The sequence below is a fragment of the Phascolarctos cinereus genome, unplaced genomic scaffold (genome assembly GCF_003287225.1).
Source record: "Phascolarctos cinereus isolate Bilbo 61053 unplaced genomic scaffold, phaCin_HiC Scaffold_726;HRSCAF=1367, whole genome shotgun sequence".
Lineage (NCBI taxonomy): Eukaryota > Metazoa > Chordata > Mammalia > Diprotodontia > Phascolarctidae > Phascolarctos > Phascolarctos cinereus.
In genome coordinates this window covers 312,155,941-312,170,404 of record NW_027556098.1, presented here as the reverse complement: position 1 = coordinate 312,170,404, position 14,464 = coordinate 312,155,941, and the positions used below count along the sequence as shown (strand labels likewise).

General features: G+C 41.9%; 1 protein-coding gene across 1 annotated transcript; it reads left to right on the top strand.

Moving 5' to 3' along the window:
• Positions 1-5,574: 5,574 nt before the first annotated feature.
• LOC110210756 (E3 ubiquitin-protein ligase TRIM17-like) lies at positions 5,575-9,826 on the top strand. The gene is made up of 6 exons (XM_020989831.1): positions 5,575-5,991; positions 6,299-6,406; positions 8,170-8,451; positions 8,637-8,659; positions 8,820-8,917; positions 9,546-9,826. Exons 1-6 carry the CDS (start codon positions 5,575-5,577, stop codon positions 9,824-9,826), a joined length of 1,209 nt encoding a protein of 402 aa, XP_020845490.1.
• Positions 9,827-14,464: the final 4,638 nt, after the last annotated feature.

Below are 14,464 nucleotides of genomic sequence, written 5' to 3'. Positions count from 1 at the left end.
GAAAAAGTTTCAAGCCACAGAGCAGCATACACTCCATCCCACACAATTCAGAAGGTTTGTCTGGTGGTGAGAGATAGCAGGCCAAAGGCCCACTACAGTGCATGTTTGAAAGGGTCACATAATTTAATGTTATACCAGCGCACTCATTTACATTCATTCTTCCCGTGGTCATAAGGGCTTAGCCGGTGGAAGGGCACAGAAAGATGATGGGCACGAGATGCAGACATAGATATTTTTGACAAGGCTTCTGTTTGGATTTGTCTTGCTCAACTAAGCTCTCATTTGTTCAAAGTTGGTTTTTTTTAATTCTAATTTTTAACTGAGAGGATGGGGAAAGGGGTTAGTAACAGTGATATCAAAGAGTTATAACACTTAAAAATGCATGGGACAGAAGGAATTTCATAAGTGTAGAAAAACAGGACAGTTTGAAAGTTATGTGTAGAATTTATTATATACTTTTTTAAAAAAGCAAATGATAACAGATTCGCCATTTCATATAGAATCCTTTGTGTGTTCTTTTAATATGAAGGTGATTTTTTTTTTGGTCCTAAAAATTCAGAGTTAAAACAATTTTAAAATATGGAATGGGTATAAATGAACAAGGAATGGGGGGTGGAAATATAGGATTGACTAACAAATTATTTTTAATCTATGAAATTAATTTATTTAAATGTAAATAGTTGTAAAGCATCTCTAATTGATTGTATTGATGCTTAACATTATGCTTACAATAAATCATTTAATTTTTAAAATAAATTAAAACTTGTATCCTACCAAAGGAACCCAGCTGTAGTGTCTTCCCAGACTCTTCCTAGGAGCCTAGGAAAGCTTCTCTGTGTTTATTAGTGTCCAATACAATGTCTTTTGAGGGCATGGTTGCACTGTTACCCAGGTCACTCCCATTTACCAGTCTTGCTAGGATGGGTGCCACTAATCTTATATTGACTCCTAGACAGTAGCTGGTGGTTCCTTAGTCCAGAAAAGTTCAGAAAATGTGAATCCTGTGGCCATGTGGCTTCCCAGCTAAAATTTCATCTTCTACCAGAAGATTTCAGGAAACCTTCTTACTTCTGGTATCTCTCTCTATTGATTGTTTCTCATCCTTTACTCGATTATTTCTAACCTTACATAGACCTTGTTAGTAATATTTGTTGGCTTTTTTCCCTCTATTCAGGGACTGTCTTTTGACTTTCTTTCTATCCTAATATTTAGCAGTGCCTGGTACATAGTAGGAACTTAATACATGTTTACTGACTGGGCACAGCCAGTAAAACACTATCATCAGGCCTATGAAAATGTGAGGGAATATTTGCTTTAAAGCCTGGAACCTCCCCAGCTCTAAGTACTTTAAGTACTTCTTTAAGTTTTTGGTTTTTTTTTTTTGGAGATTAGTGGGTGATTAACCCCTGAAGTGAGTAAATTCCCTCTTTGTTTCTGAGAAGTGATTGCCTAGATTGATTCAGAATGTGTCTGATTGTAAAGGAGGTACCAGAAAGAAGATATGGGAGGGGGAAAAAACATTTGAGTGGCAGTTATTGGTGAGGGGGAGGGATCAATCAATCACATTCAGCATTCATCAGGTTTTTTTCTCTGCCAAAAGCTGTACTAAAAACTGGAGATATAAAGAAAGGCCCTATCCTCAAAGCACATTCCACTGGGAGAGACAATGTGCAAACAAGTGGACATACAAAATATGTAGATATAGACTGTAAATGGAAAATAATCCCAGAAGGAAGGCAAGGGGTGGGAATGGGGGGAGGGGCTGGGGTGTTAAGGAGGGCAAGAGTAGGTGGTGAGTAGGTAAAGAAAGGTCTTTTATAGAAGAGTTTGAGCTTGGTTTGGTTAGCTAGTTAACCGAGCTGAGTAGTGGGGCATTTCAGGCAGCCAACATAGAATTCTGTTTCCACCTAATCAATGTAAATAAGGAAGGGGAGGGTTTGCCTGGGGAAAACATATAAAAACCCAGCACTGGATCAGTTGGAGAACTTTCCTACTCGGAGCTAACTCTCCTGCTGCTGGAGTTCTTGGAAGGAAGAAGCCAAACTCTGCTATCACAGGTAGGTTTCCTTGTGGAAATTGGCAACGGAATTTGAACCCAGATCTATTGGCTCCAAACCTAGAACTCTTTTTCTTTTCTTTTCTTTTCTTTTTTTTTTTACATACCCATTAAACATATTTTCACATTAGTGAAGTTGTAAGTAAAAAAAACCAATAGGAGGAACCATCAGAAAGATGAAACAAAACTCAACAGAAGGTAAAATTAAGTGAGAGCAATTCGACTTCCATAGTTCTTTCTTTGGATGTGGACAGCATTTTCCATCCTGAGGCCTCTGGAGATGTCTTAGATCCTCATAATGCTGAAGAAGGGTTCAGTTTAACATCTAGAACTCTTTTTCTAGCAAATTACACGATATCCTCCTCCTACTGGCATAGTGGAGAGACCTTTGGACTTGGGGGGAGTTCAAATTCTGCCTCATAACAATTATCAGCTGTGGTGACCCTGGGCTAGTCACCCTCTCTCAAGTTCAATTTGCTTGTGAAGATCAAGTGAGAAGATTTATTATTATCATTACTTGGCCTAGGTGACTTCCTAGAGAATCAACATGCAAACAACCATGTATATTAGAAGATCTATAAGCATAGGTTTAAATAGGTATAGAGTGTAAATGCAAGGTAGTCCCAGAAGGAAGGCAAACGGGGGGAATGTGGGAAGGTGAACGCTAAGGGCACGGTTGTATTTTTGGGAGGAGGAGGAGGCAGGGCTCCCCTGGGCAATCAGTTATTTGCTTCCTACCATTACTTCTACTTTCCAACTCGGGGAAGTATTCTTTTTAGAATGGGTGTGTCAGTGCTCAGCATTTTACTCCTAATAAACAGGGAGAATCTTCTTTGATTTGTGTTTCCAGCACTTAGAAGAAAGGTTGGCACTTAATGCTTTCCCACACTACCTTTTCGTCTGTCCACACTTGGAAACTAGCTAGTCAGCTGTGAATTCAAGTCTCCTGGGAAGCTTCCTGCAATATCTTTCTCAGGGACCTATAAAAGCAGCCTTAAGACAGAACAGAAGACAAAGTAAGGTGATGGGAAGGCTGGGCTCTCATACCAGGAAAAGTCAGACCATGACAAAGCAGTGGGGATTCATTTTGTTCCAGGTTTGAGGAGGCATGTTTTCATTCTGTTATTTAATGGAGCAATTGATCAGGAAGCATTGATTTAGGGCTGGCTGAGGGAGACCCTGAGCTAAATGCTGAAGGGTACAAAGGCAAGAAATGGAATCCTCGTGCTCTAGACACTTAGTATTGGCAATCTCCATGTGCACACATGGTACACATATCATAGATACGATGAACATACAAGATTGAAGGACCAGAGCTTTGGGGATCTAGGAGGACCTGTAGAAGACAGGTAGTCCTTCAGTTTAGCCTTGGAGGCAGCTACAGGGCTCTAAGCCTCAGAGGTGAGGAGGTAGTTAGTGAATTCCTGATTCATTTATTTATTTAGGCAATAAGTTTTGTTACAAGCCAACTTGCAGACATCGTTAACTCCCAATTGATCCCCCCCCACAAAATACAATGGCTTCAATTTAAATAAGCCTACAAAAATGATCGTAACTGAATGTACAAGCCTCTTCGATTCTCACAAAAGCTGATTGAAGTAGATTACCTTTCTTATCCATACTTTGCAAATGAAAACAGGGAGACCTCCTAGTAATTTGCTCATGTTCACAAAGCTAGTATGTGTTTAAGGTAGGATTTGAACTTGGGTCTTCCTCACTGCCAATCCAAGCTGAGAAAGGAAAGGGAAAAAGACAGGGCTTTTCCTTTGCTAGTGCCAAGACTTGTACTTTTATCCTTGATCTCTGCTGAGAGCTCTTCAATCTTCCACTCCTAATTTTCATTCATCTGCTACTTAACAACAAACATCTCCTATTCTCCATCCTTAAAAAAAAAAACCCTTCATTCACTTGATCCTAGCTGTCCTCAATCTTGACCTCATTTGGGGTTTTCTTGGCCTTTAGGCAGAATTTGACTTTTGACTATACATTTCTTTCAGACAGTTTCCCAGACTGTTACTGATTCTTCTCCCCAGATTGTTACTGATTCTTCTACCAGTCTCATCATTCCTTAGTTTAACATGTTTCACCAGACCCTCCTACAGAGACTATACATATTATGTCTGTAACGTGTGGGAATGGCTATTTGGAGTGACTAGTAATTGTCTCTTTATTTCTTCCTATGGACTCAGGGAGGGAGTAATTTTATATATGATTTTGTTAGGGGTAATCTTGAGTCGGGGATGGCACTGTACTCAAGTTCAATATTGATAGAATGTGGCACATGGAGGTATTTGAACACATTTTCTTTAAATTTGTAGTTTTCAACATTCAACTTCCATAAGCTTTTTTTTTTTTTTGGACAAGGCAATTGGTGTTAAGTGACTTGCCCATGGTCACAACTAGTATGTGTATGAGGCCAGATTTGAACAGGTCCTCCTGACTTCAGGGCTGGTTCTCTATCCACTGCTTCCTATTAAACATTTTCACATTAGCCATATTGTAAAAACAAAAATAGAACCAATAGGAGGAAACACAACAAGGAATAAAGACAAAACAAAGAGCAAATGGTATGCTTCAGATCTGCATTTTCTCTGGATATGGACAGCATTTTCCATCATGAGCCTTTTGGAGTTGTCTTTGATCCTTGCATTGCTGAGGAGAGCTAAGTCTATCATAGTTATAGTACAATGGCTGTTACTGTGTACAGTGGTCTCCTGGTTCTGTGAATCCATTTTCAATGGGGATAAAGCACCTCTTATATCATGTACTCTCCCTGGCATGTGACTGGTCAGCAGGGCAGAGTGGTGTCCTGGATGGTTTTGGGATTTCCACCAAGTCTAAAGGCCTTAACCTCAAATGGTGGGTGGATGACCAGGAACCCTTGTTAGGTCCAGAAGCCATTGGAAAGCTGTTGTGCAGCCCAGGGGGTAGGGAGGTAAAGGAGAGAGAAACTCAGGTAGATTCTGATCCCAGGGGAATCTGCAGTAGATAAAACAAATTGAAGGAAAAACTTATTTCTCTTGTGATAGTGGTACAAAAACTCCAGTTGTGCTGAAATGAGAGAATTTATTTAAGGTAAATAAACTAAGTTGGGAATGCTTCAGTGTTTGAATTTTGATGCACCATGCCTGGGTCAGGCCTCTCAAAATCACTATTCCCCCATTTTGGTTTCTCACCTGGCCATTTTTTTGAGGCAGTGGGGGGTTAAGTGACTTGCCCCAGGTAACACAGCTAGTAAGTGTCTGAGGTCTGATCTGAACTCCTGATTCCAGGGCTGGTGCTCTATAGACTGTGTCATCCACCTGTCCCCTTTCTCCCCACTTCTTAATACTCCTAGGACTGTCATTCTTATCACTTCATCAGACCTCGGCTTATTGGGATGGTTGCTCTTGATACGAATCTCCAGCTGTGCGACTGGGAGGGAGAATTACTTTTGTTCTTAACCAGCAACTTTGCTGGAGGGATGGTCCCTGAGAAAAAGATCCTTAACACCCTCACACTTCCTCTTACTCAGGATCATGGCTTCTAAAGACATTATTGAAGGTCACCAGAATGTGCTCACCTGCAACGTTTGTCAGGACCAGCTCACAGACCCAGTGGTGGCTGATTGTGGACACAGTGTTTGCCAATCTTGTCTCAGTGGCTCCAGCGAAGATTCTGAACCTTCCTCCTGCCGCAGGTGCAGGGCAATCTTCCACTCAAGCCTTTTAGTTACCGCTTTAAGGAGAAGAAGAAAACTCCCTCCAAAGAAACCTGTTGCCAACAAACAACATCAACAGAGGCCTGAGGGACCTAACAAGTGTGACACCCACCAGGAGGTTAAGAAGTTGTTCTGTGTGAATGATCAGACCCCGCTCTGTGTACCCTGTTCACAGTCCCAGGAACACAAGACTCACACAGTCCAACCCATAGAAGAAGCTGCTAAGCTTTATAAGGTTAGTAACTGTGGGGCACTGGAATTAGAAATGCTATAAGATGAGTAACCACTGGGTAATGACAGATCATTACCGGGGAAGTTCATGACCTGAGTGAGTACTTCTTTCCAACACCCCCCCACCCCCATCTCCAGTCCATTTTGCTCACTCCCCATGTTAGCATGTGTATCTCTGAGCCACCCCTTTAAAGGATTGAACTAACAGCTGAGGATGAGGGCCTTCCAAAACAAAAGATGTTAGCCTCCCAGGCCTCCTGAATTTCTCAGCCCCTGCCCCATACTAGAACTGTCTTGTTTTTCTTTTGTAGAAAAAGCTACAGGAGAATCTCGAACTTATAAATGGAAATTTAAAAGATATTCAGAAGCTAATGTTGGAGGAGAAGAAGATACCTCGGACATGGGCTGTTGTGTGGACAGTAAGTGCCCGGCTCTATCTTCCCTATAAGTTTATACATCCTTTACTTGACCTTCCAGTGACAAATGTAGTGGGATTGGATACAAAAGGGATTAAGTGACTCAACTCAGACCGTTCTACCCTTCAAGAGTCAGCAGGGCGGGCAAAGCTGTAGCAGAAGTCGGAATCCTAGGGTTTGAGAATTGCAAGGGACTTAAATATCCATCTAACCCAAAGAATAGCAACTATAATATGCTTTGACAAAGGGTAATCTACTTTCTGCTTCAAGAACAGAGGTCCAAGGAAGAGCAAACATCCTACCTCTCCAGGCCCCCCGTGTCACTTTGGGGACAGCTCTGATTATAACAAGTTTTGCCTGACATAGGAACTCTTGGCAGTTTGCCCTAGGCATTGCTCCTTGTTCTACCCTCAGGGTGAGACAACAATTTTTCCTCTCCCTCCTTCTCCCCCGCCCCCCCCTTGGATTCAAAGTCCTTAGCATCTTCTTAACCATACTTTGGGTGCTGGCAATGGTAGGATCAATGGTGATCAGAACTGCACACAATAGTCTACCGGAGGTCTGACGGGGACTGAGGACAAGTTTAGCTTTAGTTGGCTGCTGCATCACACAGATGAGGTCCTGCTAGCCATGCCTCCACAGCACTTTTTCTACCCTAGTAAAGGATTTTATTTCCAGGTCTTTACATCCTGACTCCATTGATAGCTATCCCTACCTGCAAACATGAGCACTGATAGCATCCATACCTTTTTCAAGTTCAAATTTATGATCTGTCCTTGTGTCCTTACTTCACTTTGCATCAGTTCATAAAGTTCTTCTGGTACTACGTTTTTTTTTCTAAAACCACCCTCTCATTTCTTAGAGCGCAGTAGTACTCCATTAGCATCCTATGCCACACTGCTTACAACCATTCCCCAACTGATGAGCATTCCCTTGATTTCAATTCTTTGTCACCACAAAGAGCTGCTATATTTTTTGTCTGACCCAAGAGGAAGCATAGTGGGTAGAGCACTGAACCTAGAGTCAGGAAGACCTGAGTTCAGATCCAGCCTCAAGACACTTCATTGCTATGTGACCTAGTATTAGTATTGCTGGATTAAAGGGTATATACAATTTTTGCTAGCCCTTTGGGCCTAGTTCCAAATGGTTCTCCAGAAAGACTGAACCAGTTTCACTCTACTAGCAGTTCATTAGCATAGCATCTTTGTTGTCCATAGGGTTCTCTTGGCAAAGATACTGGACTAGTTTGCTATTTCCTTCAATGAATTAAGGCAAACAGGTTAAGTGACTTGTTCAGGGTCACACAGCTAGTGTCTCAGGTGGGATTTGAACTCCAGGCCCGGAAGCACTTTTTCTATATTCTAATATACTTGCTTAGTAACTGTCAAATAGGAAATAAGATTAGTGTCTGCCTGCCACGACTTGTTTTTGGGATCTTAGATTCCCTTTTATTCACCATGTTGTCACTTTTTCTTTTTTTTTGGGGGGGGGAACATGTGTATTTTGGAAATGTACATGATATCGCTTGTATAATGGGTAATCATTGCTCGCCTACTCAGTGGATGGGAGAGAAATCTGAGGCCAGAAAAACATTCCCCAGGTCACACAGTTTAATGAAAGAGCATGTACTCCAATTCAGGCTTCCTAAATCCTGCTTAGTCCAGTGTTCTTCCTAATACACTTGGCAGACCATGCTGGAAATCACAATTGATGAGAAGTGGCTATTGCCCCCCTTATAATTAACATCAGAGCTTGTGTCACTGTAGGAACAAGTAGAAATGACAAGACAGACCTTTGAAGAAAAATTTCAAGAAATAAGTGAATTCCTGAGTGACGAAGAAGAGGAGGTCCACAGTCTTGTGGAACTGGATGAGGAGGAGGATGAAATGTTTGAGCAGCTGAAGGAGCAGGAGGCCCAGCAAGAAATCCTCAACAGAGAGAAAAAGAGGATGAGCCGCTTCCATCTGTCCCATTACAGGAATGAGCTGAGGGAAATGGCCTCCGATTTGGAAGAAAAGTCTCAGATGCCAGACACTGAGCTTCTGCAAGTAAGAGAGTTATGTTGGGCTCTAGGCAGTGGTGAAAAAATTACCAAGCTATGACAAGGGTATTTTACTCAGATTTATCCATCAAGAGCCAGGGGCATAGGGTCCTGTGGCTTTTTTTTTTTTTTAGATAAGAATTATGCCTTGGAAACCTGCCAGTCTTTGACCTTTTCCTTTCTCTTTCCTAGGATGTAGAAGACACACTGCGCAAGTAAGTTAACATTCCGAAGGAAAATAATGGGATATCCAGGATAGAGGGGTAAGGGTAATAATAGCTGTGCCTAAAACAGGGTAAGGAGACTTTTGGTGCCATGGAGAGCATAGAGCCTATGGCGACTGGTGGGATAACGGAGTATCTTTTTTTCCCTTAGGAGTGAGTCCCTGTTGTTTCGAACGCCAAAACCTTTCACACCAAAACTGAGTGAGTCTTACTGCATGGAGTTAAGAGAATTTCTGAGGAAATTTCAAGGTAAGTGTCAGCTCTTTGAGTCTAGAGTTGGGCTTTCTTCTGAGGGGCAAACCATATGCCTTTTGAATTTGTGGTCTTGGCTATCAAAAATCTGATACAAGTACCAAAGACTATAAGCTAAATAAGTAGGGGGAGTTTCTACAGCAGATTGTCCCTATTCTCGGAAACTACTGACTGGTATGGTATCATTTGCAAATATTGAATGGGTAAGTTAGAATTACCCTTCCTAGAACATAAACCTCCCTACTTAGGCCAGGCAAGCTGGGCAAAGATAAAGGACTCTTGTCAGTAAAATGACCTGTCTAACATTGGCAGATGATGGATATGGGAGCTGGAAACCTCAGTCAATAGCCCTTCCAACCCTCCATGACACCAGCTCATTTTATATGAAGAAACGGAGGCTAACAGTTAACCCTAGGTTCATACAGCTAATAAGTATCCAAGGCCATGAGGACCAGTGCTATCCACTTGACCACCTAGCTGCCCCAGCTCCTTCCTATGTAGACAATATTCTTTTCCTTTAAGGGGTCCATAGAACACAGCAGTAGAGAGCCCAACCTATCTCTACTTGACACTCAGCACACTGAAGTACCTTCGTTTGGACTAATGATGCCTTTAATCTCTGCAGAATCTCGACTGTTGCAATGTCACTATCCTTATGAATTACCTGATGATGACCGAAAGAGGACTTTCACATTTGCAGATATTTCCTCAGGTCAGATGTATGCTATTTATACCTCTGGAAGTCTCCACTACATGAATGGGAGAGACTTGTCTATTACAGAATTGAAAATGGATGGCCTTTCTGAAGAACAAGATGATCCTATATTCTCCTGTTACTGTTTGCCAATTGAAAGGGAGTACTCACCTAGTGACTTCCCTCCTAACCCCTCTATAGAATGGCATTAGGTCAGGCCTGGGCAAACTTAAGCACTATTTCAGGATAATCCTAGAAATGCATCCCACTTTTTAATCTTATGTAACATCCAAAAGGGTACAAAGAAGTTGATAGTGATTCTACCAGGGCAAATATTGATACTGTATTTTATGTTGATTTTTTTTGTTAATTAAGAAACTATAGGGGGAAGCTAGGTGGCATAGTAAACAGAGCAGGACAACCAGATTTGAAATCTGGCCTCCCAGATACAATACTTCTAGCCGCGTGACTCTGGGGGAGTCACTTAATTGCCTCACTTAAATTTTTAAAAAGCTCAAAAAAAAATTGGTTTAAAATAAAAGGTTTAAAAAAATAAAACTGTAAATACATTGGGATCTTGCATTGTCTGCACAAGTCAGCTATGTCTGACAAGCCTTGTTGGAAACCCACCCCTCCAATAGCTGCTAACTGGCTGTGGAGAGACTGTTGGTAACACAGGTTTGACTCATGCAATACATTAATAAATACTTTTCTGTTTTTCCAAGTGTATTAGTAATCTTACTAAATGCTTCCAAGCTATAAGGGGGGAGGTATAGGGAAAGACTGAGAAGAAATGTATGGGGCAGGTCTAATCTAATTAAACTTTCTCTCCAAACCCTACTCTGTTCCTCCTTATCAAGAGAACCACCTTCCTCCCAGTCACCCAGACTTACAACCTAGTTGTCCTCTTTTCACTCCTCAGTCATCCAAACGTGTAGATTTTACTTTCCTTACGTCTTTCACATGAGCCCCCTTTTTTCCTGATGCTGATACCACCTTGGTGTAGAACTCTACCTCACGCCTGGACTATTTTAACCTCCTGATTGAGGACTACAATGACAATTCAAGTCTGAAGCCAAAAGGCAGGATACCTGGTTATGGCCTCAGATGCAATGGATGAGCCTGGTGTCTTAGACACCTGACCAGTCTCTAAGCCCTCCACTGCACCTGCTTCAGCTGCCTTCATGGCCTTTGAAGCAAATCATGCTCATCCTTCCATTCTCTGCTGTCCTAAGTTTTATCAAGCTAAACAATTTGCATATGTTAGCAAATAGAAAGCGTGCACCAGGGCAAACAGTAATTAGTTTATGGTGAGACAAGAGCACCAAGAAGGGCTTTCCATAGGAGGTGATACTTTAACTGTCTTTTGAAGGTAATCAACAAGCATTTAAGATGTGGCAGTACTGGGGTAAGATGTCAGACAATACAAAAACAAAAGAAATAGTTCCCGAGCCAGGGTCCTTCTTTGGTAGAGACACCATGGGTGTGGGGGGTGTATACCAGAGATGGGAGACAGAGTACTGTGAAAAGGAAGCAGCCCATGAAGGGAAGAGACTGGAAAGGTATGGTTGGGGCCAAGTAAAGGACTGGAGCAAATGGACTTGTGATCTCCATCTATTGCTTAATGATTCCTTTACTCAGTGGAGGAAGATGGTCAGATCTGTATAACTTTACAATTTTTTATGATAAACTTGACAAGCATCAACAAATGCAAACATTTTATGTCCATATTACAAAGAACAGAAAGATGGCATAAAAAAAGTTCTACCAGTGTCCTCTTCTATTTGAAGTTCCTTTCCCCACACACCTCTCGACATTGCTTAAACTTCAAGTTGTCTGTTAAATGTCACACAAACATTCCAAAGGAGAAGTCTTCTCAAAACTAGGCACTTTGCCTACCCAAGTATCTCCAACACATCTCCCAACCTGCTATTTGTCTCATGATATTTTTTGAAAGGTTTTCCCCCCATATTTTAGAACAAGAAAAGAAAATGTTAACTTCATAGGTTGATTTGTGTGAGTATCAGGGGACATGGTGGAGGAATGTAACACTAGGTGTGTGTAGAGATTGACATCTAATTCAGAGTATAGGTCTGTCACATTCCCCTCAACAATCCCCAAATTAGGAAATAAAAGAAGCAATTGGTTATGGCTTATGTAAGGCTAGTGCCCTTTCTAGACTATTCACTTATATATGCACCAATGTTACATTTAATTTTGGGACTTTACTTGAATTCCATTCATGTCCTATGATATGGAGGCAACTGTTAGCATGCTGGATTGAGTTGCTGTGCCTCTAGCATGGGTGGGGAAACTTTGGCCTTAAGGTCACATGTAATAAAGACACATCCTTATTAAAAGGATTTGTTCTAGAAAATTTGCATTCAGTCAGAAGGCAACACTTAAGGACCAGTGGCCTGTGGGGTGGAGGCTCCCCACCCCTGGCCTAAAATCGGGAAGCCCTGAGTTCAAATCCAACCTCAGATATTTACTAGCTGTTGACCACCTTCCTTGGCATTTATTCCCTTGATGTTCTAAGTACGACATATCTACAAAGAGTGATTGTTTCTTCATTGCCTAATTCTAGTTCTCACTTTTTTATAGTATGATTTTTAACATTAAGCTTGAAGATCATTTGGAATGTCTTTGCAACTAGCCCAATACCTGGCACATTTGTTGATTGACCATGATTCCATCAACATGTACCAACACCTGCAATGTATGAGGCACAATCCTAAGCGCTGAGGGACGAAAAAAGATGAAGACAAAATCCTTGCTCTCAGAGAGCTTGCAGTCTGGAAGGCAGCTATCCTCACCGTTATATCACTAATGTAGTTACACACAGTGCCTGCCCTCAGTGAGCATGCAGTCTGATGAAAGTCATGTGGCACATGTATTTAATACATAGATTAATAAGTATTTTAATACACATATTTAAATACATTAAGTATTTAACATAAATCAAGTGAGGAAAAAAAGATCAGGTCTGACTGGGGAAGGAAGTGAAGATATACAGGGGGAAACAGCATTTGTGCTTGGTATGAAAGGTTGAAGTGAATTACAACCCTTTCTACCCTCTAGTTCTTTTGAAAGACCAATCCATGTCACAAATTCCTGACTGTCAGGGACATGATCTCCATGCTTGAACTTTTTTTTAAAGAATGATACCTGATGAAAGTCTGCTGAGGGAAAACATCTCTTTTCTCTGAGATGACTCAAGAGTCCTGTTGTCTAGAAGTACTTTGAAGCAGACGACCTCCAACAGGGCCTCAGCTCTGGAATCAAATCCTAGGGCACTCCACACACATCCCCTGGATCACAAAGAAGCTTAATGGAGAAAGTGAAAAGGAAGGAGGACACAAAATAGAGGGGTTAATTACCAAGATAGTAAGACTTCTGCACAGGGACCTATGGGGGAATCCTACCCAGTTTTCCAAGTAGTTTGAGACTGGTAGTGTTCTAGTTGAGGCCCTGATTGTTCCTGTCTCATGGCCAGAAGTCTCTGGAACATCCCAAGCCAGCTTTGGGGAGCTTATCCAACATCCAGAAACTTTCCAAAATCCCCCAGAGGCAACAGCCCGGTTCCAGTTCCTCTGGTAGCCACTGGAGGTCAGGATCTTTCTAGGAATGCCTGGCACTCTCAAATAACTGGAGAATTTTGAAACTGATGTTAAAAGAAACACACAGTACAATAAACATTTATTAAACACCTATGTGCCAGGCACTGTATTAAGATACAAATGAGAAAAAGGACAGACCCAGCCCTGAAGGAGAAGCTGAAACGGCTAGGGGTTGGGAGGAGGAAGTTACCTGGTGAAGTTTATGATAAGGGTGAAGTCAAATCCAAAGGGTGCAGCTGAGAAATGAAGAGTTGACTGGGATTCTGAACCCTCTTTTTGAGTTGCTATATTTTCCAGAAACACTGGATCCAGAAGGCCCTGAATGTATCAAGGATGAAGCCCCCCAAGCTGATCCTGTGTTGTTTGCATCCCAAACTAGACTCCCTGTGTGTCCTTGGGAATCAAGACAGATGACAGTCTGTGCTAGGCTGAAAAACTGCAGCTGGGACCCTTGCAGATAATCAGACCATCCTGTTTTCATGGTGTAGCAGTTCCCAAAGGAAAAGAATGCTGCTTTTGTCATCACCTTGCCCCTCTTCTTGGGGGAGGGGAGGGGTTGTCCTTTTTCCATCTTTGTGTACCCTTCCCCCTTCCAGGCCATGCCCCCTTAGGTAGAGATTTGTGTTTTTCTTCTTCCTTTGTTGTATTGACATAAATATGCAAACTTCTGACGGATTGTGAACTCTTTGGGTTCCACATGCCTGTTCATTTCTCTTGTAATAAACCTAGTTTTCACCTAAGTTTTGTGAAGTTGTGATTGCCTGCTGACTCTTAGCCTCACAGATGACAGGAAAAACTTCCCACTGCATTCTCCTGCACTTGCAGAAAAGTAGCCCCACAGGGAACAGGCTGGTCAGCAGGAGATATTAAGATGGAAATATAGCTGCAACAGGATTCTTGGTAATTTATCCAATGAGAGAGTAGTCAACACATGGCAGCAAAAAAAAAAAAGAAGCAAAAATGTAATTCTTCCTTGTCATATGCTTTAAAAGAATGCCAGCACAATTATTTCAGGTGGGGTAGGGGGCAGGTGACTGGCCACGAGTCACATAGCCAGTACATGTTAGAGGGATTTGAACCCACGTCTCTCCTGACGCCCACTAAGCCTGTCTGTCTCAAGGTCACACAGGGACTAAATAAGCAGCAGAGCTGGGGTCTGGATTCAAGTTCTCCACCTCTAAACCTAGCACTGTTCTTACTGTAACAGGCAGAGGTGAATATCCCCATGAT